The sequence below is a fragment of the Petaurus breviceps genome, unplaced genomic scaffold, assembly GCF_028583685.1.
Source record: "Petaurus breviceps papuanus isolate PSGF00001 unplaced genomic scaffold, PetGlider_PUasm1.0 99, whole genome shotgun sequence".
Classification (NCBI taxonomy): domain Eukaryota; kingdom Metazoa; phylum Chordata; class Mammalia; order Diprotodontia; family Petauridae; genus Petaurus; species Petaurus breviceps.
The window spans coordinates 25,832,542-25,857,206 of NW_027187465.1; the positions used below are offsets into that span (position 1 = coordinate 25,832,542).

At 45.4% G+C, this 24,665-nt stretch overlaps 2 protein-coding genes across 4 annotated transcripts; one reads left to right on the forward strand and one right to left on the reverse strand.

Annotated features, from left to right (window-relative positions):
• Window positions 1-1,171: 1,171 nt before the first annotated feature.
• DDX55 (DEAD-box helicase 55) lies at window positions 1,172-14,307 on the forward strand. 2 transcript variants are annotated; one of them, XM_069081507.1, is made up of 14 exons: window positions 1,172-1,403; window positions 2,496-2,546; window positions 2,649-2,735; window positions 3,362-3,453; window positions 3,532-3,594; window positions 4,079-4,228; window positions 4,498-4,687; window positions 6,461-6,543; window positions 8,142-8,273; window positions 9,188-9,280; window positions 10,283-10,397; window positions 11,645-11,813; window positions 12,450-12,739; window positions 13,314-14,307. In XM_069081507.1, exons 1-14 carry the CDS (start codon window positions 1,296-1,298, stop codon window positions 13,491-13,493), a joined length of 1,803 nt encoding a protein of 600 aa, XP_068937608.1. In that variant the 5' UTR covers window positions 1,172-1,295; the 3' UTR covers window positions 13,494-14,307. The 2 variants fall into 2 exon arrangements, with proteins under 2 accessions (XP_068937608.1, XP_068937609.1); XM_069081508.1 differs by lacking the exon at window positions 2,496-2,546.
• A 1,000-nt stretch (window positions 14,308-15,307) lies between these two features.
• On the reverse strand, window positions 15,308-24,665 carry EIF2B1 (eukaryotic translation initiation factor 2B subunit alpha). 2 transcript variants are annotated; one of them, XM_069081512.1, is made up of 9 exons: window positions 24,491-24,665; window positions 22,797-22,898; window positions 21,717-21,853; window positions 21,510-21,626; window positions 20,452-20,568; window positions 19,409-19,473; window positions 18,046-18,121; window positions 17,048-17,173; window positions 15,308-16,055 (listed from the first exon to the last, which is right to left on the reverse strand). In XM_069081512.1, the coding sequence occupies exons 1-9, from the start codon at window positions 24,501-24,503 to the stop codon at window positions 15,891-15,893; spliced, it is 918 nt and encodes a 305-aa protein (XP_068937613.1). In that variant the 5' UTR covers window positions 24,504-24,665; the 3' UTR covers window positions 15,308-15,890. The 2 variants fall into 2 exon arrangements, with proteins under 2 accessions (XP_068937613.1, XP_068937612.1); XM_069081511.1 differs by having other exon boundaries at window positions 19,409-19,477; window positions 20,456-20,568; window positions 24,491-24,663.

The following is a 24,665-nucleotide window of genomic DNA, read 5'->3' on the forward strand; positions in this document are numbered from 1 at the left end:
GGTGTGTTTGTTGGCAGCAGGGAAGCAGCCAGAAGACAGATTGAAGACAGTGAGAGAGATTGAGGCCGGTGGTGAGGGTGAGCAGGCTGCACCCCCGGCAAACCAGGAGTAATAAGGAAATTGGAGTAATCCAAGTCACCAAAGGATGTATGGAGGAAATGCATGGGCTGGTCTCAGAGTAAGAGGGAGGTTGAATCCTGCTCCCGTGTTCCATTGGAAGGAACCCCAAAGGATCCGGGGAGCCCCTTACACCTGGGTGGACTTAGGAAAGAGGATGGGTAGAATCGCCCAGGACCAGCTGGTGCATTGGCTGCGATCTGCATTTGCATGGTTGGTTGGAATGCCTGCATCTACGAGATCACAGATACCACTGGAGCAAAGGAAAAACTTCCTGTCTTGGAGGGGAATTGGGATGCTTGGGAGGCAGGCTTCCCCCCTCACTGGAGATCATCAAGCCCAGTTCGGAACGGGTTGGTCCGGCTGAGCCCGGATTCCTTGCACCGCCGAGAATCTGCAAAGCGCTGTCTTGGTGAAGGTCTCAGGTTGGAAGTAACGGAGTGAGCTTCGTCCAGACGCAGGTCCTCTGCCTCTTTCGCCTACTCCCTCCCCTCCCCAGGATGTTTCCATTTTATCCTCGCTTAATCCAACCGGAGACTTTTTAGCAGCAGAGAAAACGCTCGTCTGCTGGTGGGCAGCTTAGTTTTGCACAATAAGCTGGGGCTCGGTGGGCTCCTCAGGCGTCGGGGAGGCAGGGCTGCTCCGGACCCAGTTTTGCCGGGGAGGAAGGTTACTTGAGGCTGAGGTTAAGCGACCTGACACAGCGCACACAACAAATCTGCATCAGAAGCTGGACTTGAACTCGCCCTGCGGGCGGTTTTGTAGTACCTGCACCCCCGGCCCCTGCTGAATTCAGGGGACCAAATTAAGTCCCTAAGTAACTTCCCGATTACGAACTAGGGGACGTCATTTTTGGTTGGATACAGCTAGCGGCGAGCCCGGGAAGCCCAGACCCGAGCCGCCACTGGGGGCAGCCGAGGCTGGGGGCGGGGCGCACCTCAGACCTCCTGCCTCCGCCCCAACCCGCTCGAGAAGCCGCCAGCTGGCTCTGGTCAGCTCTGCGCAGACGCGCAACGTCAACCACCCCGCCCCCCCAGAACCTTTGGTCTCGGTGTGCCGCGCTCCGCCGGGCTGTTTAGAGGCGCACTCGCCGGAAGCGGATGTGGGCCGTGGCCAACTGAAGGGAAAAGCAGTCTTCTCCTTGGTTCTTCCCGGGGGGCGGCTGCGGTAGGACTGGGATGGAGCAGGTGACGGAAGGCGCTTGGGAGACCCTGCCAGTGGCGCTGCACCCACGGGTGCTGGCGGCCCTCCGCGAGCTCGGCTTCCTCCGCATGACGCCGGTGCAGGTCGGTGGGGCCGGGCGAGAGAAGGGAAGGCTGTCCCGGGGAGGGGGCGCCGAGCATGCAGCATGTCCGGGGATCCCTGCCCGGGGTGCGCTCTCTGCGGAGACCTCGGGCCTCGCCGAGCTGAAGCGCCTTGGGGAGCGGGCCGCTTCAAGGCCCGGGCCGGGACGCTTGGGGAGCCAGGAGCTCGCCGATGCCGGGGGACACCGGGAGCCCGGGGACTTCGGCCTCGCTCAGTGTCCCAGCCCCACGCCGTGCAGCCTTCGGCCCTAGAGCGCGAGTGGTGCGGCTTCGTGGGCTTGCTGATGATGGGGGATGAGGCACGTTATCTTACTCTGGGCCTCAGTTTCCCTATCTGTCGAATCCGGCCTTCGGACCCGTTTAACGTGGTTCCTCAGTGACGTAGATAAAGTCCGAGCTCCCGAAGGTGGGAAGAGCTGGGGGATGGGGGCTGAAGCCCCGGGCTCTGGGGAGGTGGGGGGCGGGTGGGAGACAGAGGCTCCTTTGGTGCCTGCTGTGTGCGGGGCCCACACGTTAACCGGCGCCTCCGAGGATCGAGCCTTTGGGGAGAATCCAGAGAGAAGCCTGGCGAGGAGAGTGATGGGCAGCCCGTCCCCTGGGGGTCCCAAGGTTCCTTCAGCTCTCACCGTCTGTGCCGCTGTCTCAGAGGGGAGATCACACCGGCGGCTAATGACTGTGGTGGCCGAGGGTTCTTGAGCTTGTACATTTTACGAGCAGGTCCGGAAGAACCCGTGATCTCTGCGACCCCGCCCTCCTCCTTTGCCTGTCTCTTTAGTTAGCAAGGTGAGCAGGGCTGGCAGCCCCAGCCAGCCAGCTCCTCCAGAGAAGACGGCCACGGGGGCATCCTCAGCTCCCTCTTTGGGAGAAACAGCCCAGTGCCTGACCAGAGTGACCGGTGATAACGACTCTGGGTTGGAAGTGAGGTGGTCAGAGCGCCCTCGGCCCCTCTTGTCAGCTCTCTCTACCAGTTTCGTTTTCCTCATTTGTAAAGTGAAGTAGGATGAGGTGGCCTCTAAATCTGCCTTTCCCCTCTCAGGTTAACTGTTTAATGGTCAGTTTCTTCTTTTTCTCTAGTCTGCAACCATCCCTCTCTTTATGAAAAACAAAGATGTAGCTGCAGAAGCTGTGAGTATGCTCTGAAACCACTGCCCATCTTTACTGGAGCTTTTTACAATAGGGAAAGGACCTTTGACTAAAGAAACCAAAACCTCTTTGTTCTACGTATAGGTCACAGGTAGCGGCAAAACCCTGGCCTTTGTCATTCCCATCCTGCAGATTTTGCTGAGGAGGGAAGAAAAGTTGAAAAAAATGCAGGTAAAGTGATGCTTGTATCATTGGTCACCATCATTCCTTAGCTTAGATGCTGTCATTGCTGCTGCAGGTGTGTTGTGTCCTCATGTAGCTCTCAGCTTGGTTCTTCTCTAATGTACTCTGTTATTTAGTGTGTCTTCTCTGTGTGTATCCTGGGTCCCTTTACTGGACTGTGACTTATGCATGTGCAGCCAGCATTGTGTTCTGCACTCCAGAGCTTAGTAAATCACATGGAATTAAATTGTACTGAATGGAGGAAGCCTAAAAATTATCATAAATGGAGCAATATGAGTCATAGCAGCCACTTGGAGCAGTGATATGTGGGATTCTTGTGAGTTCCCCCATTATGGTAGTGTCCATTAGCATGCATTTTGACTGATGTGTGAGAAGAGTTGATGCTGAGAATTGGTGTAGTTGAGAACACTATAGGAGGACCTGGCCTGGACTCTCAGTAGCTGTGTGACCCTGGGTGAATCACTTAACCTCCATTTGCTCATCTGTGGCCTCATCCCACAGGGTTGTCTTGGGGGAACGTGCATTAAGTGTTTTACAACTTCAGAATGCCACAGACCTGTCAGTTGTTGTTAATTCCATGTTGTCCAGTGTGTGAAGCTTTTCCTGCTTTGTAGGTTGGAGCCATCATCATCACACCCACGAGAGAGCTTGCCATCCAGATCAATGAAGTGCTGCTACATTTTTCTAAGCACTTCCCGCAATTTAGGTACATCACATTTACACTTTAAATTAAGCCAGATTCTTATTTTGCTTAATTTACCGAGAGTCTTGTTTCTTGTTTTAGCCAGATTCTTTTAATTGGGGGTAGGAACCCAGGAGAAGATGTTGAGAGGTTCAAAGAACAAGGGTGAGTTGGTTTTATTTATCCTTTTTTTCACTTCATAGTCCTGCATATGGGAGGAACTGCTGCCTCGTTTGATGAAGGAGACCTGAGTGCCCCCTCAGCTGTGGCTAGTTTTCCTCTTCCCTAGTCTCTTTCCATCTCAGAGATTTTGTCCCCAGACCAGTGTCCCCTTTGAGTTTTTATTTTGCCACCTTTCTATAAGGCCCTGAAGATGAGTCCCTCTCAGGATTGTGGAGATGAAAAGGGAGGACTTGAATTCCTTTTCCCGTTTGTCCTCTTCCCACTTTCTCCCCCTTCACTGTCCCACCATGTTTTTGGTGCAGATTTACTCTTTTGGCTTACTTTGTTTGATAATGAATCTTAGACCTTAGTTCTTCTTAACTGGGACTTAGATGCATATTTGTGCATATGAAATTTTTTGAATCTGCTCATACTGATGAATGCTACAGAAGCCAAGAAAGGGCCCCATTTATTTTTCTTTCCAAAGTGGGAACATCATAGTTGCCACTCCAGGCCGCTTGGAGGACATGTTTAGGAGAAAGGCTGAAGGGTTGGATTTGGCAAATTGTGTGAAGTCTCTTGATGTCCTGGTGCTGGATGAAGCTGACCGCCTTCTGGACATGGGGTTTGAAGCCAGGTACTTTGGGGCAGAGCGACTCTGGATTAGCTTTCTTTTTTTTCTCTTGATTTTTGGCTAAGTCCTCTGGTCATTTTAAAATGACATCAGGACTAAGATTCTTGAGATTGCTTGATGCTTTGTATCCTGTGAAATTTTGGTCTCAGCTCTTTCTTTGTCTCCTTGGATTTAATTTTTAATTTTTTCTTAAAGCATCTGTCACTCTTTCATAAGTATTACTGCTTCATTGTATTGTTCTGGGTGCTTCCTTTTTTTGTCTCTATTACCAGTATAAATACCATTCTGGAGTTTTTGCCAAAGCAGAGGAGAACAGGCCTCTTCTCTGCCACTCAGACTCAAGAACTTGAGAACCTGGTGAGGGCCGGACTTCGGAATCCGGTCCGCATTTCAGTGAAAGAGAAAGGGGTGGCAGCCACTAGCACCCAGAAGACTCCCAGCCGCCTGCAGAACTACTACATGGTGAGGAGCTGCCAGGCTTTGTCAGGGGCCCCCTTGACTTTTCTTAGAAAGGTTTTGGGCACTCAGCACTGATGGATGAGACTCATTGTTGAATTGGCTTGTTGTGCCCTGGAAATGTGATCTGTAGCTTGTGACCTGTAGCTGTTGTTTAGACGGTTTTTCTAAAGAACAGAGAACCTAATGCCTGCAGCAGATGATGTTTTCTCTCACTCGTTCAGCCAGCATTTCCTTACTGGGTGCAGGTGGTGATTAACCATCGGTGCCTGGGGGCTGCTTCTGGATGAAGTCCTTGCCCTGGTACCAAGTGCTCACCGAAAGCAAAACTAGAAGCCTCCACACATTCTCGGGGGAAAGACCTGGCTTCTCATCTGTAGTCTGTCAAGGAAACTTTGAGTGACGTTTCAAATGCTCTTCTTGGCAGGATAAACGTTATTTCAATATTTAATATTAAAATCATTTTCGTGATCTCTGGGGGTAGCAAGGATTTACAGTTTCCTTTCCCATAAGCTTGTGTTTCCTGGGTAGACAGTGGAAAGGTTTTGGGGAAATTAGAACTCTGGGACTTCCTGGTAGATGTCTAATTTAGATCCTGCAGCTCCCCCTGTGGGCCTTCTTTGGAGATGCATGCCCACAGCTCTGCTTTTCAATCTTTCTCATTCATTCATTCGTTCACCAAATATACTGAGTTATCATTTTAGTGGAGATGGGAGAGGCAGAAGAGGGGATGTGATATAGCATTTCAGATTCCTCACCCATCCCCTCAGCATCAAAGTGTTCCATATTCCCATCTGTCTTCTAGTATTTGCAGGCCTGTTGTACAAAGGGGTAACATTTGTTTTCCTTGACCCCAGTTCGGAGTGACGTTTCTTTGAGGTAAATGAAAGTTGTAAGGAGAAACTTTCTCTGAATCAGAGCTCTCTAAAGATCAGATGGGTCACCTTAGAAGGGTGGGTGGGTGGATGGGTTGGGGTTTGAAGGAAGGAGATTCTTGGTCAGGGATGAGGTAGCCAATGTGGTCTCTGGGATCCTTTCCAAAGTGTGCTGAGATCCTGTGAGTCTGTTATGTACTATGAACAGAAAATTCACACCTTTTTTTTTGAGAACTTATTAAAATTTTGGTGCAGTTACACCTGAACCTTGGAGGGTGTATTTGAAGTTCATGATGTCCCTTTCCATGCTATGATCCTGTGCTTTAATTTCACTTTGACCAACAGTGGTAGCCTGGAGTCTATGCTACTAAGGAAATAGCTGATTAACATTCCACTCAAAATATCTAGTGAATGGTGGCACAGTGAATAGAGCACCAGCCCTGGAGTCAGGAGGACCTGAGTTCAAATCTGGCCTCAGACACTTGACACATTTACTTTAAATGACTTTGGACAAGTCATTTAACCCCAATTGCCCTCCAAAAAAAAATCTAGTGAATGGGTGAATTAATTCCCTTCAAACCTGTATGCTGGGATTGAAAAATACAGTGGAGAGCATGTTCTAAAAATTAACTTGCATGTTTATAGCCCTGAAGATTTACAAAGCCTTTTCCTTGCAATAGCCCTATGAAGTAGGTGGTGCAGGGATTGCAATCTTCATTTTACAGATAAAGATATTGAGGTTCAGGGATGAAAAGGGGTCCACCCATCAGTGTCAGGTGCTGTTTGCCCTTTGATGGCCTGACTCCACAGTTGGGACTCTTTCTACTGTGCCATGTTCAAAGTTTTGTTTTTTCGTTTTTCACTTTTCATACCTTTTAGTTTTCACTCCTTTGTTATTGTGCAGGTATGCAGAGCAGATGAAAAATTTAATCAACTTGTGCATTTTCTCCGAAATCATAAGCAAGAGAAACATCTGGTGTTCTTCAGGTATAGTCCTTGGGCTCCCTTGGGATTGGGGAGAGTACATATAGTGATCCAGCTCTTGGGACAGGGTGAGTGGGTAGGTGTCACCAGGCTCTTTGGATCCTCTGCACAGTAGTATTGGCTCTGGTTTCAGAGTGGAAGCCAGAGGAGTGGCTAGGTGGTGCAGTGAATAGAGTACTGGCCCTGGAGTCAGGAGGACCTGAGTTCAAATCCAGCCTCAGATACTTAAGACTTACTGGCCATGTGACCTTGGGCAAGTCACTTAATCCCAATTGCCCTGCTTTCCCCCATCCAAAAAGCAAAAAAAAACCCAAACCCCCCAAAATTAAAAAAAAAAAACAGAATGGAAACCAGGAACATGTTTGTACAGGTTTTACCTTTATTCTCTTATTTAACCCAGCTGTGGTTAAAAAAGTGTGTTGTACGCATTTCTTTATCATTTGTCACCCCATCACCAAAGTGTATTGTTTTCTGGAGGTTGAGAACAGCAGCTATATTAGGAGAACCTCATAGTTAATTAAACTTCTGTAAGTAGGGTAAGGGCAGCTACGTGATACAGTGTATAGGGGAACCAGGCCTGGAGTCAGGAGGACTCGTCTTCCTGAGCTCAAATCTGACCTCAAACACTTCCTAGATGTGTGACCCTGGGTGAGTCACTTAACCCTGTCTGCCTCAGTTTCTCAATCTGTAAAATGAGCTGGAGAAGGAAATGGCAAACCACCCTAGTATCTCTGTCAAGAAAACCCCAAGTAGGGTTGTGAAGAGTCAGATATGACTGAAAATGACTAAACACCAACACCAAGGAGTTATTTAGGTAGAGGAGGCAAAAAAATCCAAACAAACCAGACACGGAATCGGGCCTTATGGTAGAGTAAGAAAGACACCTGATTGGGAGACGTTGATTTTAGTCCCTGGCTTTGCCAGTGTGTTGGCCCCATGAACTTAAGGCAGGGGTGGGGAACTTGTGGCCCTGAGGCCACATGTAGCCCTCTAGGTCCTCAAGTGCAGCCCTTTGACTGAATCCAGACTTCATAAAAACTGCAGGTTTCCCACGCCTCTTTTAAGGGAATCATTTAACATCTCTGGGCCTCAGTTTCCTCATCAGCAAAATGAAAATGTTAATATGTTATTGAGAAAATCAGATTATATAATGTGTGGGAAAGTGAGTTGAAAACTCAACCATGTGATCTAGAAGGTATTATTTTGGTGATGGTGAGTGAGCAGTTTAGTTCTGGCAGCCTCCCATTTGGAGGTCAGGAACTTTGACTAGGAGGCATTATGATTCCCCTGCCTGCCGGTCTTGGTTGTGGAGACCAGAAGCTTCGTTTTTTAACTCATACCACATTTGTCATCAAAGGACTTTCACCCGCTGACCCAAGAGGCCAAGTTCTGCAGATTGGTGTTGGGGACTGTTGCATTTGCCACTCTCTCATCATGAGGAAGAGTCTTTTATACTTAGGTGCTTCCTCTGTTACTTATTTTGAAAATTTTAAGTTTGAAAAATGGTCATTGGGAGCAGGTTTATTGGTATCTTGTTTTATTTCAGACTCTGGGAGCACAGATTATGTCGATACTTTAGGTGGTTTTTTTTATCCCCACAGTACCTGTGCCTGTGTGGAGTATTATGGGAAGGCTCTGGAGGCCCTGGTTAAGAATGTAAAAATAATGTGCATTCACGGGAAGATGAAACACAAACGCAATAAGATATTCATGGAGTTTCGCAAACTGCCAAGGTAGGTTTGCTTCTTGTGAGATTGCTTTCCCTGGGGCAGGGGAGCTGTGGAACACTGAAGTCTGCTCGTCCCCGTTGGGTGGCCAGCTCCTGGCAGCTGCACGTGCTCTCCCTGCGGCTGCCCACTGGGAAGCTCTCACACACCAGCCGCTTGGACGTTGGCTTGTGGGTATTGCCACATATTGGATAGCACTTTTTAATTTGAGAAAGAAAAATGTCACGCCTTGTCCTGAATGACTGGAGGAGCACAGGCTTCCAAGTATTTTTCAGCTTCAGTCATGTGATCAGTTACCTTGGGTCTGGACTCCATGGTGATTTTTCACAATTACAATTGAGGCTTTCTGCCTGGTTGTAGTCAGTTATGTGCCAAGGAGGTAAGCAGTTAGGCTCCCTAATTAGGTAAGAAAAGATTTTTGTTGAAAAACCTTATGCATGCTATATTTGGCCCTTCAGCATGCATGTTTGTGCAGCCACACTGTAGAGGAATGAATACTACATTGTTCCTGTTACTCATTTTCATATGGGAATCTTGCCTTTGATCCACATCCAATGGGAATTGGATATTTTAATCAAATTTTGTGCTGTTGGAGAAGTAGATTTTGTTATATACTTGAGATTTTCAGAGGAAAGCCCTCCCCCTCTCCCCCCCAAATGTAGAGCATTATACGCACTGTTTGTATGACAGGCTTTGAAGCTACTGTATGTGCAGTCAGGCTTCTCTTGGGTTTAGGAAATACAGTTTTGCTATTCAGTTTGCTCTTGGTCCCATTTTACAGTGTGTTTCTTTCACTACATGTTCCTAACACAGAGTTTCTTGGAGAATGAATAGTTGAATACTCACTAAGTAGTGTTTGGTGATAATGAAGCTACTTAATTTTTAATCATAATAAATACTTTCTTTTTTCAATTTCACAGTGGTATTTTAGTGTGCACTGATGTGATGGCCCGGGGAATAGACATTCCTGAAGTAAATTGGGTTTTGCAGTATGATCCACCTAGCAATGCAAGGTATAGCATGTTCTTTCTGATAATGGCCACGAAAGCAGTTTGTAAGCATACTATTTGGTGATAATGTTGCTTTAAAAAAAAAAATTGGTATTGATGTCATGAGTGGTGCAGTGGTTAAAGGACTGGCCTCAGACTTAGGAACCCCCTGGGTTCAGATCCTGCCACCTGCACGTACTGGCCTCACTTCTCAGGGCCTCCATGCAGCTCTGAGACTGTAAGTGGTGCACAGCTATATGGGTCAAGGAAGTTTGTTTACTGGGGAGTGTTCCCTTCATCACTGAACCCTGTCCCACATATGTCAAGGACCTGTGATGGTCTAGGTCATGGTTGCTGTCAAAATCCCCAACACTGATGCTGATTGCCACTTTTCTCTAACTTAGGGAAGTATTTTCACAGTGATTGAGTGAGCCCAGGGTCCCACAGCTAGTGTCAGGTATGTGAACCCAGGTCCTCCTGCCTCCAGGGCTCTGCCTCTCTTCCCACTGCTGGGTTGCCAGAGGTTACTTACGTAGGAGACTTAAATGTGACCTGATTTATGGAGCTTCCCTTTTCACTAGTAGGAAGATGGCCTCTTACCCGTTTCCCTTGTTGTTCTCAGATTGGCGCTCACAGCACAGAATTCGGCATTGTTTTCACCTCTCTGCTGCATGTCCTTCTCCCCCAGCTTTGGCCTCTGCTAAAGTGCACCCCACAGAAGGCATGCTACTGCTGCAAGAGGAGCCCCGGCTTTCCTTTCATCTGATTTACCTCTATTGTGTTACTCTCCCTCAGGAGCCTCCCTTTGTAACAAAGATTTTTTAAAAAAAGATAAAAATCATTTAAGCAAAACCCTTGGAAGGAGGCAGCCTGTTTCGGAGTGTGTAGCGGCAGAGCCTGCCTCCTTCTACTTGCATTCCTTGGTCTTTGGGACCGCTATTGGCCGCCGTGCTCAGACGGCTTTCCCTCTTGTTGCTCATTTCCTGGTTCTGCGCGCTGCATCTTCTCTCTCTCCTTCACTCGTAGCGCCTTTGTGCATCGCTGCGGGCGCACGGCACGGATCGGCCACGCCGGCAGCGCGCTCGTGTTCTTGCTGCCCATGGAAGAGTCCTATGTCAACTTCCTCTCCATCAACCAAAAAGTAAGTGGTCTTCTCTTCTCCTCCAACACTCAGTGGTGGGGAGGGGGAGGGCTCTGCCCTGGCTAGCTGAGGGTGGCTTTGGCCACATCCCTGCATTGGCCTCTTGAGGCCTTCAGTTCTGTGAAATGAGGGAGCTGGACTAAGTACGTCCAAAGCCCCTTTCTGCCCTGGATTTAGGGTCTTGAGAAAATGAAGCATTCAGGTGGTTGAGACTTCAGGCAGTAGTCAGTCTCTTTCATCTCATTGACATGTACAGCATACAGGATTCAGTGCTGAGCTTGGATTTAGAAGGCCTGGGTGCACTCTGCCCTGACCCTTCCTAGCTGTGTGACCAAGGCATGTTCCATCACCTTGGCCTAGTTTCCTCATTTGTAAAATGAGAGAGTTGGAGTTGGTGGGCTCTGAATTCCCTCCAGCTCTAAATCTATGGTCCTGTCATGTGGGGTCTATCCCAACCTCCCCTGACCTTACAGTCCTTTGCGGAATAGGGCACATGCACAGATGACTGGCCCAGTACAAAAAAAGAGCCCCAGGTGAGGTCTGGGGCGTGGGCAAAGGTCATAACAGCCTGAGGGGTCAGGCCAGGCTTCAAGTGTGGGAGGATGACAGGCTACTTTGGATTGGGCTTTTAAGGGGCAGGGATTTGATAGGGAAGGAAAAGAGTGGGCACAAGGGGTCATTCCAGACATAGGAGGACAGGGAGCAAAGAGAGGCAAATAAGGAAGCTTCTGGAGGGGTGTGGGAGTGGAGAGAATAGAGATTGTCCACAGTTTGAGCAAGGCCATCAGGATATGAAATGTCAGACCGGAGGGCCCGTCCCATAGGGAACGTGAACATGAATTCTGCTGGAGCAAGCCCCTTCCGCTCCTCTCGTGTATGAGTGAGGGGGCACAGGAACCAGGGGCAGCATAAGGCACATTCACTAGCTGGGTATAGCCGGTGGAAGAATTTGTTTTGCTTGATTATGCATATTTTAAAGGCCTTTGGGCATATTTTTTGGAGGGGGTAGTGAGAGGGAGAATGAAAAAATGCTTCCTAATTGAAAATTTAATTTAAAAAAAGTAATGGTTCTATGTAGTTAAAAGTATAAATGAGGGGTCTCTTTCAGCTCTAAAGTCTGTGATAGTGTAGTCTGGGTGTGTCCTCCAAGTTCACTAGTGACAGCTTGGGGGGGGGGCCGTGTACTGGGGGCACTAGGGACAGTTTGTGGGATTTAGGCCCAGTATTGAAGGCTGTGATTTTTGCAGTGTCCCCTGCAGGAGATGAAACCACAGAAAAATCCAACTGACCTTCTCCCCCAGCTGAAGTCAATGGCACTGGCAGACCGAGCAGTGTTTGAAAAGGGGATGAAAGCTTTTGTATCTTGTGTCCAGGCCTATGCAAAGCACGAATGTAATCTCATCTTCCGATTAAAAGGTGAACTTTTTCCATTTGTTCATTTTTGCTCCTACCTCACACTTCTGCTATTTTCTCAAATATAATATTGCTATTGTGTTAAGTTAGGACCCTGCATGTCAGTATTGATACTTTTAGTGTTGTTAAGAAAACGGGTTTCGAGTTTAAATAGGCCACAACAGTAACAGCAATAGCAGCATTTATTCAGTATCTGCTATGTTCAGGACTTGGTGTTTTACAAATATCTTATTTGATCCTCACAACAGTCCTGTGAGATAAGTACTATTATTATTCCCATTTTACAATTGAGGAAGCTGAGGCAGAAGTCCAGTGACTTACCAGAGGTCACACAACTGGTTAGTGTCTGAGGCTGGAATTGAAATCAAGTTTTCCAGACTCTAGGCCCAAAACTCTAGCCACTGCTACACCAGCTTCCTCGTGAAATAGAAAAGTCACTGACCACTGAATTTTGCTGATAAACTGATATTCAGATTTTAGTAGTTTGTAAAAAAAAAAAAAAAAAGCATAAAGTATTTTAATTTCTTAAAAAACATTAAAATATTTGTTTTCATAAAAAAAGCCGACTAATTCTATCAAGATACAAGACAAGTTGTTTTTTTTCTGATTTTGACTAACACTGATTTTTAAAATTTTTAGATCTAGACTTTGCTAGTCTCGCCCGAGGTTTTGCCCTGTTACGGATGCCCAAGATGCCAGAGCTAAGGGGAAAGCAGTTTCCGGATTTTGTGCCTGTTACTATTGATACAGACACTATTGCATTTAAAGATAAAAACAGAGAGAAACAGAGACAGAAATTTCTAGAGCAACAAAAAGAAAAAAAAGAGAACGAAGGGAAAAAGAAATTTATCAAGAACAAAGCCTGGTCAAAGCAGAAAGCCAAGAAGGAAAAGAAGAAAAAAATGATTGAAAAGAGGAAAAGAGAAGAGGTAGAGTATACAACTTTCTTTTGGTTAAGTCATATGTAAATTCACCTTTGAATCCCTGAGTAAATACAAAGTGTGCTTGTGAGTGACCTTAAAAAAAGGTAAGTCATTTGGACAGATGGAGGTAAGGGCTTAAAACTTTTACCACTTTTTACATTTTGGTGACTGGTTTCTAGTAATTATAATTTTTGTGGTGAGCAAATTAATTATAATTTGATGAGCAAGTAATTATAATTTTTGAGGGGCATGCATGTATAATTTTTAAGAATGAAGCTTTGGGAACAATGTTAGTTTTAGAAGATGGATGAGGAAACATACTTCCTTCATCTCAATAGAGAAAAAGGGGGACTCTGGGGTGTTGTGGAACATCCCACTTCATTCTATTTTTCTTTCTTAAAAGGAAGGGTTTTGGGGGTGTGGGGGATGATGGGGAAGGGGATAGCATGGAAAGTGGTCATGCCATGCCATGCCAGGCAGGAGGCATCCACAAACCTTCAAAAAGCACTAAGTTATTTGCTTCTACCATGCATTTATGTTGTGGGAATTTAACGATCATGGAGGTTCCTTCTGTTTCCAGGATTTTGATATTGAAGATGAAGACATGCAGGAGCTGCTCAATGATACAAGACTCTTGAAGAAGCTAAAAAAGGGCAAAATGAGTGAAGAAGAGTTTGAGAAGAGGTTGTTGGCACGTGGCAAAGGCGAAGCCAAGCCGGAGGATTGGGGGTCCTCAGTTTTGGAAGGCGTCGATGGCTGAAATTGCAGGCTGTGTGTCGGCTGTTGCATCAGTGGAGGGTACCATCTATCTCAAGTTCAGAGAAGGACATGGTGAGGTGAATCCCATATCGAGGGAGGGGGAATGGGACACGGCTGTTCTCTCCCAGCTTTGGGTGGAAGTCTTGGCCGATAGCCTTTCTGCAGAAGCTGCTGTGCTTGCCTAAAAGAGGCCAACTATGAATCACATCCCCCAGGATCTCATTTCTGCCTGCACCTTCTCAGTCTGAAGGGCACAAACATTTCGTGTTGATATTTATTTTAAAAAGACCATTTTTCTATAGCTTCCTTGGAGCTAGTTTAAGACACTCGATTGTCAGCACTAAGTCATAAAGTTTTCCTGTAACCTTTAACCAGGAATTTGGCTTCCTTTGTGGATGGGTATGGCCACTGGATGTAGGTGTAGATGCTGTAGGTGTGTCCTACATGGGGCAGTTTTGTTTTGAAGGTGAATATTTGAAAAATCGAAAATGTGGAACCACTTTTCCCAGGAGCAATTCTTCTGAAGTACTTTCATTTAGGGAAACCATTCATTTTGACCTGAATGGTTTCATGTGCTATTTCTTAATGTAGCAAGATTGTACATTAACAAAGCAAAGTATTGCACAGTGGATTTTATGGCTTCTTTTTGGAGTCTATTTACTTGTAACATATCAAAATTTTTTAGTACTATTTGAAAAGTTGCCAATTTTATCCAAAATAACTTTCTTGAAAGTTAGGACTTTAAACTTTGCTTAGTGCAGGGATTCAACCTGGGGTCTGTGAATTAAAAAAATATATATTATTTTTATAACTAATTTACTGATTGATTTCTTTTGTAAATCTGTGTATTCTTTATATTTCAAAACATTCTGGAAGGGGTTCTTGATACAAAATAACTTCAGGACCCTTGATTTAGGGGAAATTTATGACTTTTCCAGCTACAGAACTCAAGTTTTTATTCCTGAAGGCCTCTTTATCTGGAGGTGAAAAACGAGAAATGGATCCTTTGGCATGGGGCTGACAACAGTTGTGCCTGGGCTCTTGTGCAGGGTCAGCAAGGGCAGCCCTGTGCTCTGAAGTAAAACTGGGGACCTGGGTGTTGTCCTGTTCAGCTGAGATCGCCATTTAACAGAGGCATGGGCACATGCATGGGGAGATTAAAGGATACAGAGCTAGGCCATCTTGTCTTAAGTTAGTAATAATAGCACTCATGTGGGGCTTTACACTTTGCAGTGTTTTAGAAATCCCGTCTTATTTCAGCTTCACAACACCCCCAGGAGGTAGGCACTATTTTATATAGCTTACCTATTTATCTTTAATGAGGAATTCTACTTCCTTTGGGAATTTCTCATGTGTGCTTTACAGTTTAAGAAACTGAGATAGACAGGTTAAGGGACTGGCTAAGGTTCTACCAAAACTATCTGAGGTTGGATTTGAAATCTTCGCTTTCAGTTCTGGCTCCAGCATTCTAATCACCTTGCCTTCTAGTTTGCTGATTCCTATACACAAGTATCTGAAATTGTGTTGGAGCAGAGAGTCATGTTGGAAGCCATGGGGGACTAAGCCAATTTGGACATCTATGAGTTAGAAAGTGGTGTGGCTATATATTAATGTTATATTAAATTTTCTGGTGACTGGTGTCTAATTACAGAGTACAGTATTAGAGTTAATCAAATGAGATCGAGACATAAAAACTTTGTAAAACTTGCAGTGCTGGTTATTAATTCTTAAAGTGCAGTTTGGTCTGAGAGTGAAGGGAAAGTATAAGTTTTAATTTAGATAGGCCTTGAATAAGCAAAAGTAGGTACTTGAGGATTTGTCTATACATATTTAAATTTTTATTAAAAATGTATTTCCAGAGTATAGAGACAGTATGGATTCAGCCCTGAATTTCTTCATTTACATACTCAAAAGAGGATTGAAATTTATAATGATGGTCTTGGTTTAGACAAGATCATGTGTCTTTAGAATAGCTATCCCTTCCACATTGTTGGGTTAGGGGTGTGGCACCCCAGTGATCTGGAAAATCTGAGTAAAATTTTTGGCTCTCCCTTTGTACCAGAGAAGTCTGGATTTTGTCTTTTTCTTTTATGGGGTGTTTACAGGACCTTACTGTAAAATCTGGGTCATCTGCTGGCCTTTGAGTGTCATCTGTAGCTTCCACAAAACCCCCCAACATCCAGCCTGGTATATATTGACACCTTGATGGGGAAAGTTGCGATGTGGAAGGTATAACTATACACTATATGTCTTACGCAGGAAAGCACATAGAACACGTGATGCTTGCTGGACTGGAAAAGGTCCATAAAGCTTGGAAGTTGTAATCACTCCACTTTGTCTTGTCTTGGGTCATCATTCTGTGCTTTTGGTAAACCTGACAGTCAGAGAGGACGGGAAGCTAGAGGTAAAGCTTGATGAGTTCATCGCTGACAGCGGAGGGCGTCAGCACACCCAGGTCTGTGAACAATAATGTGATTAAGGAAGGCGGGGTGTAGTCAGTCCAGGGGTGTTCTCCTTTGAGATCTTGTCCTGCTCCAACAGACTTTAGTGTAGCCGCTTTGTACTGAGGAAGGAAAAACACATTAATTGGGAAGAAGGAAATGGAAACCCAGGTGCTCTCCACTGTGTTGCTACGGATTAACTCGATTAACTTAATTCAGCAAACACTAAGCCAAAAACCTGGTGTCAGAAGAAACTAGTGGCTCTCTTCAGCTACCCAGAGACAGGGACGGTTGACTGATGACAGGATTTCTGCTATGGGTCTATCGTGAGGAGATGCTGGTGTATCTGTTACCTCTGTTAAAATCTATCAGCCCCATGAAGGATCTGACCACTTCCAAGCCTTGGCGGGCTTGCCTTTCTCCATGACATCTCTCTAATCTGTCCTTCCCCAGCTCAGGATCTCACTGCGGCTTGACACATGCATGGCCTTTTGTTTTCCTGCCTCTGGCTTCTTCTCTCCAACCCACCTACCTACTCAGCTGCTAAATGGAAATTTTTAAGAAAGCTCAGAGAATGTTCCTCCTGCCTCTAGCATACAATACAAACCATTCAGCCTGGCATTTAAAGGCCTCTAGCCCACCTTTCCAGCTGTTTTTCACATTAGGCCCCTTCACACAGCCTGTCACAAGTCAGCAGGGCCTTCAGGCTACTCTCCACTAACATGACACTCCATCTCCCATCACCAACCCTTTCTACAACTAGCCCTCTGTGCCTGGAGCTCTTCATCTCTTAACCTCCTCTACCTCCCATCCAGCTCTCACTTCCTTCATAGCAGGCTCAGCTGTCTCCCTCCTCCCATCCTGTCCCTCTACACACACGTGGTGCTTTATCTCCCAGTAGATGGGTAGCTCCTTATGAGAGGGGCTGTTCAGGTTTTTATATGCTCCCTGAAATGAGTTGATGTACTTGGTGGTAAATTAAAATATCACACAGAGGTAAAATTTTATGATGATTTTCAATTAAAAAGTGCAAAAAAGCTCCACTCTTTATGTGTGGGGTTAAAGTTGGTGAATACTACATATGGCCTTTCTAACAAGTAAATTAATGTCTTACCTTAAACTTATCTGGCACATCTTGCTGATTCAGAGGGAAAAGTCGGACAAACTTGAAACTTTCTGCGACTACATAGAAAGGCTTGTTCTGTGCCTTGGCACACACGGCTGCCTGATTGGTTCCAATCTGTGGGGTTACAGGAGTAAGAAGAGGGCTTTTGATATCAGATTTACAGTTCCGATACAACGTGGGTGCTAACAGAACAGGAGGGCAGGACCAGAGGGATTTTGTTAAAAGACAAACCGTCTCCCTAAACCAAGGGTGGGGAGCCTGTGGCCTCGAGGCCATGTGTAGCCCTCTAGGCCCTCCAAACTTTAAAGTGAAGTGATCTCCCTCAGAGATCAAGTGATGGAAAAGAGAGATCCTGTAATAAAACATTCTGTCCATTCTCTACAAACATTTCAAAGAGGTCCAATGAAGCAAGTCCAACATAAGTTCATGTCACCCACTTTTTATTTTACTGGTACTGGGAGTGAGTGCTCCATAAATAAGCATCAGCATAAACAAATACAAATGATCCCTTTAAATTAAACAATCATCTTGCCTCAATTTTGTCTTATGTTGAGAACAAGCAGAAACTTGTTCTTTTCCCTAATCCATGAAGCATATTCCCAGAAACAAAAAGAAATCTGGACAAAATGAAGTTTCTCCAGTTTGTGTACTAATGGCATGAGGCTTGGGTGGAGTTATGGCTCATTGACATTGAGTTAGGAAGGCCCCAGATGGGCACCTAGCAGCCAAAGAAGTGCCCAAGCAAATGTTTTTTGTTCAGTTGCGTCCCACTCTTCCTGATACCAGAGTGGTTTGCCATTTCCTTCTCGAGCTCATTTTACAGATGAGGAAACTGAGGCAAACAGGGTGAAGTGACTTGCCCAGGGTCACACAGCTAGGAAGTATCTGAGGCCAGATTTGAACTCAGGAAGCTGAACCTTCCTGACTCCAAACGTTATTGCTCTGTGCACTATGGCGCCACCCAGCTACACATAATCTACAAATACCTTGTTAATAATGCCACCATTTTCAACAACTCCTTCTGCACCCACTATCACGAGATCCACTTTCTCCATGATGTAGCTAAGAGGATAAAGAAAGGTCCTCGTGACACAGTGACCACCAATCCCCCAGCCCTTCTTTAACTTCTTTGTCTGAACTTAACTTCCTGTAGAATTCAGAGGTTCAATTCAGCAAGGTTAATCCTTCAATTTGAGCTCTACTGGCACAGAGCTTCATAACTGGAACTGGGATTTCATTCATATAGGGAGCTACCAGGTGAGGAATTTCCCTCCACCAAAGCAGGTTGGCACTCCTCTGCAACTTAGTCTAGAGCCCCTAGAGGTCAAGTGACTGGCCTTGGGTTACCTAGCCAGGATAGGTCAGAAGCAGAACTTGAACCCAGGTCTTTCTGGCTCCAAGGCCCGATCTCTATCCACTATGCCATGCTGACTTGATGACATAACAACCTAATTAAGATAGTTCAGTCTCATACTTTTTTTTAAATTTGTTTTTTGCTTTTCGGAGGGAGGAAGGTAGGGCAATTGGGGTTAAGTGACTTGCCCAAGGTCACACTGTTAGTTTTGTGTTAAGTGTCTGAGGCCCAATTTGAACTTAGGTCCTCCTGACTCCAGGGCCAGTGCTCTGTTCACTGCACCACCTAGCCGCCCCTTAAACATTCTTTAAAAACATTTTTTAATCCCAGGTTGTCTCCTTCCAACCTCTTTCCCACCCTTTTAAAAGGCAAGTAGTACAATATCAATTATACATGGAAAGTCATGTAAAACATAGTTCCATTAATTTTTTTTCACTCATACTTTCTGTAATAAATAACTTGTGCTCTTCATAATGGATGCTTCTGAAAATATTTCTAATTTCCTTATTTACCTAAAAATCTGTCTTTCTGTCAAGAAATTAACAACCATGCTTAGCAGGGAATCTGCTGACAAGCCCTATGTTTGGCACCTTATCTAAAGGGAATAAACCACCCAACATGGTAGAAATGATAGGTCCAGGTACCAGTGATGCTGTGTTCTAGAATACAAGAATCCCAAGGGTATTCTCCTCAAGCTCTCTCCCCTCCACCCCCATTTGTGTATGTGACCTTTGTTTCTCGACCTTAAAATAAGCTAGCCCTTTAATGATCCTGTTGTCGAATTACTCCTGTTTCCCCCAGTATCTCACAGTCCTAGACTAAGTAAAATCACCAGGTCCAAGCTGAGGCTGGGCTTGCTAATCTCAGGTAGCTATTAGTCAAGAAATGGCAAGCTACTTATTGGAAGTTTACAAGTTTTCCAACAATGCTTCAAGCCAGCCTCCTAAAGGAAAACAGAAAAGCATGGGTGTAACCCAGGAAATGAATGAACTCACCCAACAGCAGCATCTAAAATTACAGTGACTGGCACATTCAAACTACTGAGAGCTTTGGCCATTTTCTTCCTGCAAATAACATCCCAGGAGTGTTAGGAAATGCCTTTGAAAAGTAATATGTGTGATAAATTCAGATTTTAAACAATGATCAGCGTCTTCATGCGACTCAGTAAACACTGATGTGTGGGTAAAGGGCAGATCATCAGATTTTTGTCTTTAACAAAATGATGTTTAAAATTTTAAAATGTCAGAATGTTATCAGATCACCCCTAGGGAAAGTTCAGCATATATAAAACCAAATTTTCTGTTACCAGAATAGTTTATAACATTGTTTATGGTGAGTTTCAGTAAAAACGGCAATAGAACAAACTCTGGCATATAAACATGACCAACTATTATTTCCCTGTAAGGAATAAGGAATGCAAACAATTCAGAGAAACATAGGAAGACTTGTAGCAACTGATGCAGAGTGAGAAAGCAGGCCCAAAGGAATAAACTTTACACAATGTCTACAACAACATAAATGAAGACTGCACCAAGGGGTAACAACACTCAGTTCTAATAACAACCAGGTCTAAACAGACAAGGTAGGTTCCAGTTTCTGCAATTAAAATGGATGTCCTTTTTGCTAACAATCAACAAACCAAAAAAGTGAAAAGTGACATGGACTCTCCTTTGCAACTATTCCATTAGGCAAATGATTCTGCCTCACCCTTTAACAGGAAAGGGCAGAGGTTGATATTTGTTAAATATCTGACTAATATTTTAAAAGAAAATGTATTAATAAAAAATAAACAATGACAGAAGATGGTTTTCCCCTCAAAAAGGATGATTTTACTTTTTCTACCACAGCTTACTATCTCTTGGCCACTTGCAAAGCAACCTTGGGGTAATTCTTCAGGCCATACCCAAGGCCCCTGAGCCTTTTCTCCTAATGCATCCTGGTTACTGAGGGGTCCTGTGTGGCCAGTAATGACATGGATGACCATATCTGGTTCACATCTGAAAGTGATAGCCATTAAAATGACAGACTAGAAAGATACTTGCCCGGATAAATCAGGCTGGGACTCCGTGATATACACGCTGAAGCGTTTCTTGGCTGCAGCTGCTTTTTCCAGGACTCTGAGCACCACTCGTGAGTAGGCATGAGTTAATATCCTCTATCAAATGGAGAGATTTTTAGTGCCTAATCAGTTTTCATCTTTTAATTTAAGGAGTTAAATTGTACAAAGCTGGTTACATTGCCTCATGATATCCTGATGTAATCTATATTACATTTGCCACAGTAGTATAACAGATCAGAATTCTGATGCTTCCCAATTAACATTCTTTTTCCCAAATCAGCCTTGTGTGTAAAGCATGAAGGTGACAGCGTAGGCTTGGGTGGGGGGAAAGGAAGGGGTTGGAAAAGATCTTACAATCCATAGAAATATTTTATGGGTCTCCTCCCACCTTCCCACCCCCTTCAGGAGGGGGCAGCAGGTAAAGTGAAAAGAGCTATGGACTTGTAGTCCAGATTCTGGTTTCCAAGCTCTGCCACCTGTATGACCATGGGCAAGTCACTTGACTCAGTTTCCTCTGTAAAATGAAGGGGCTGATCCAGATCAGAGCTGTCACTTGGAAGAAACCAGGTAAAAACGTAATTGGGAAATGTTTAACAAAACCTAGAATACGGTGTAACATATATAATAAATGAAAGGCTTACATAACTTAACAAGACTGTGTTTGTTTGATGGAACAGATAGATGGTGAGGGAGTCAGTCAATGATCTTGTTTCTGGTCAGGCAGAAACGATGTACCAATTGACCTGTGGCCCTTGCATTGTTTCTTAAATAACTAATGTACTTCAAAGAGGATGAACTCAGAGGGCAGCATTTAAGAGATGAAAGGTAATGAACAATCAGACGACTGGTATGTGCATATATGATGACATGGTGCACACTGACTAAGAGAGGCACCATTAAAGTTGATTATCCTAGCAAAAGACCAGCTAAATTGTTACCCGTGAGTCCTAGAGTCGCTAAGCCCTGCCCAACCTCATCACATAAGGTGTTATGCCATTTTCTCCCACATAGTACAGATGACTCATGAGCCCACTTACAGCTCCATCTCTGATGAAAGTATGGCACAGGTCGGCAATTTTACTTCGAGAAAGTGAGATCCTCCTGAGAAAGAGCTCTCCTCGCTCAATCATGATCGTTTTACACTTTAAGTAATCCTAGAAAAAATGAAAGAGAAATCTGGGTAGAGACTCATACATAGTCAGCTGGAGAAGCACAAAAGCAGTCTGGAGAGGACACGAGCTTACTGAGTACTCCAGGGAGGTGAGAGTGATGAATCGAAGGAAGAGCTCTCCGCCTGAAGAGACCGCCACGGATGAATCCACGCTGCACAGGATTTTAATGGCATTTGTGAGGTTTTCTCTCAAACCCTGAACCGTCTCCCCTGCAAAGTTCAATAGCAGAAAAAAACTGGGGTTTGGGAACTGATCCATCCTTCTGTCTTACAGGACAATTATGTCTATGTTACAAACAAAGCTCTCTGGAATAGAGAGGGATTTCTTAGTTCAAAGCTTCCTCCATATCCTAAGATTTAGAGTTGGAAGGTATCTTAGAAGGCATCTAGTCTCTTACTATACAAAGGAGGAAGCTAAGAGTCAGAAAGGAAATGACACTCCCAATTTCCAATGTTCTTTCCACTCCATCCTGCTACTTTTACCTTGCAAAAGTAATCTGGGATTCTATGAAATCATTCAAGTCTAGTTATTGGCACATCACAGATAATTAAGTTGAAGGGGTTACTAAAAAATGTGAACCCAATTTATTTATCTGGGAATAAAAATCCATCCTGCTAGCACAATGATTTGAGCCAAATATATGTTCTGGAACAGGAAATGCTCAAATGAATATACAGTATATCTCCATTCTGCAAAAGGGCCCTCAGAGCCCTATTCTGTGGAAATACAAAGAAATAAATGCAACGAAAATTAATACAAAGTCAAGCTCTCTTTCTTATTAAGAGTCCAGCAGGGGCAGCTAGGTGGAGCAGTGAGTAGAGAGCACCAGCCCTGGAGTCAGGAGGACCTAAGTTCAAATCCATCCTCAGACACACTAGCCATGTGACTTTGGGCAAGTCACTTAACCCCAATGGCCCTCCAAAAAGCCAAAAAAAAAAAAAAAAACCCAAACCCCAAAACAACCCAGCAGAATGCTTGGTGCATGGAACGTGTTTAATCAATGAATGTTGGCTGGTTATAACCAGAAATTGGGTCAAAATTAAGAACAGTCAGGAGTAAAGCAGCATGTAGCTGTGCAGAAACACAGAAGAGTTTCTTAGATTTTTTTCTGGAGAAAGGAGTTTGGGGGACTGCTGACTGAGATCTTCTTACCTTTGTCCCTCTTTAAGAACTCAAGTAAGGTCCGGATGGCAGCCACAGCAGAAGCCACATCAGGATCTTCTTTCATTTGGGAATTAAAGTACTTTATTAAATCTGGGAAGAAGAGGCACATGGGAGGAAATATGTCAGGTTTCATTAGGCAGGCTGTATTATCTACAGAATAACCTAGAAGAAGTTGTGATGCCTGGAGGCTGTCAGCCCCTAGGGGTGAGTGGTAGGATTAGAGATGAGAAAACTCCTTATTTTAGAGATGAAGGCCTAGAGGAAGAAGAGGGTCAGAGCCAGGAGAAGATATGAATTCAGATCCAGTGCTCTTCCTGGGAGTGTCTGACACTTCCAGCTGGGGGCTGGGGGAAGCAATCATCACAGGATCATAAGGGTCCTTAGAGATCACCTGGCCTAATTCTTTTATCTTACAGATAAGGAAAATGAGACCCAGAAAAGCAAAGCACAGGACCAACACAATGGGAAAGTCAAATTTGAACCTTGGTGCTTTGACTCCAAATTTAGCAGCCTTCCTCAGGCTCTCATCTCTCATTAATCTCATTAAACTTCCCTGCCGGCTAAGGCCTCCCTCCAAAAAGACCTTCTGCCCATTCTGGAAACGCCCATAAATGCACCTTTTGTCTTCCTCCGCCAGATCCAGAGAACCAGAAAGGTTTCCCTATCTCCAGCACCGAGGGCAGTGCACACAGCAGATACTTAATGAATGCCTGCTGCGGATTCACATGGTAAGCCAGCACTGGGCAAGGTGATGGGCATAAAAGACAAAAACCAAACAGCTTCTGCCCTCAGGGAGCTTACACCCCGTGGGAAAACATCTACACAGCAAAATAAATACATAATGTAGCACAGGTACACCTATTCCCTTTTTTCCAGATAAGGAAGCAGGCTCAGGTTTGTGCATCTAATCCAGTGCCAGACACCGAGGATAGGGAGAAAGGCCAAAAGCGGTCTTTGCCCCCCAGGAGTCTTCCGTCTCATGGGGAGGCAAAATGCAGATGTCAAGTCAAGAGCCCTTATTCTGCGCCTCTAAGCGCCAGGCCGCCTGCTGAGCCGAGCACGCAGGGAAGTCCGCCCCGCAAACAGTGGAGTAGGGAGAGGCAGAGTCGGGACAATCAGAGAGTGAAGGAAGGCTCAGGCGTTAGGGGAACCTTCTTACAGAGGTGCAGAGATGGAACTGTGCATACACACAGGTATATGACACACGTAAGTATACAGTGTGCATTCACACGCATGTGTAAATGTGTGTGCCCGCGTGTATGTACACCGCCCGCACACATGTGTGCGTACATATATGCACACGCATATAGCGCAAGGAAGGGAATCTCGTGGGATCATAGCTTTAAAGCTGGAAGGGACCTCACGGGTCACCCTTTCATTTTACAGATGAGTAAACAGGCCCGGGGCGGGGAGGTCTGAACCCCGATCCCCCGATCCCAGGCGAGAGCTTAAATGCCGCCAGGTCCAACCTCTTCTTTTTACAAAAGAGGAAACTGAGGCCCAGAGAGGTTGGGTTGGAGGCCAGGTCCTCTGACTTCAAATCCACCGTTTTCTCCTTTCTACTATCTGGTTAGGGTCCGAGGCGAATTCACACCCCGCCCACCTTCCCTTGCTCTGGGGGAGTCCCCAGTCCGAGCCCCGAGCTCCTCCGCCCCGGGTCCCGCGAGCCCGCCCCACATTACCCGAGTTGTCCATGGCGCCACAGCTACAGCGAGAAGCGCTTCTTGGTCACGAAACCGTCCGCACCTCCACCAACCTCTCCCTCGGCGAGCGGCCGCCGTGACTGACAGCCGAGCCCGAGGCACGCGCGGCCAGCCCACCGACAAGCCGGTCCCAATTTCCCAGCAGCCCCGAGCG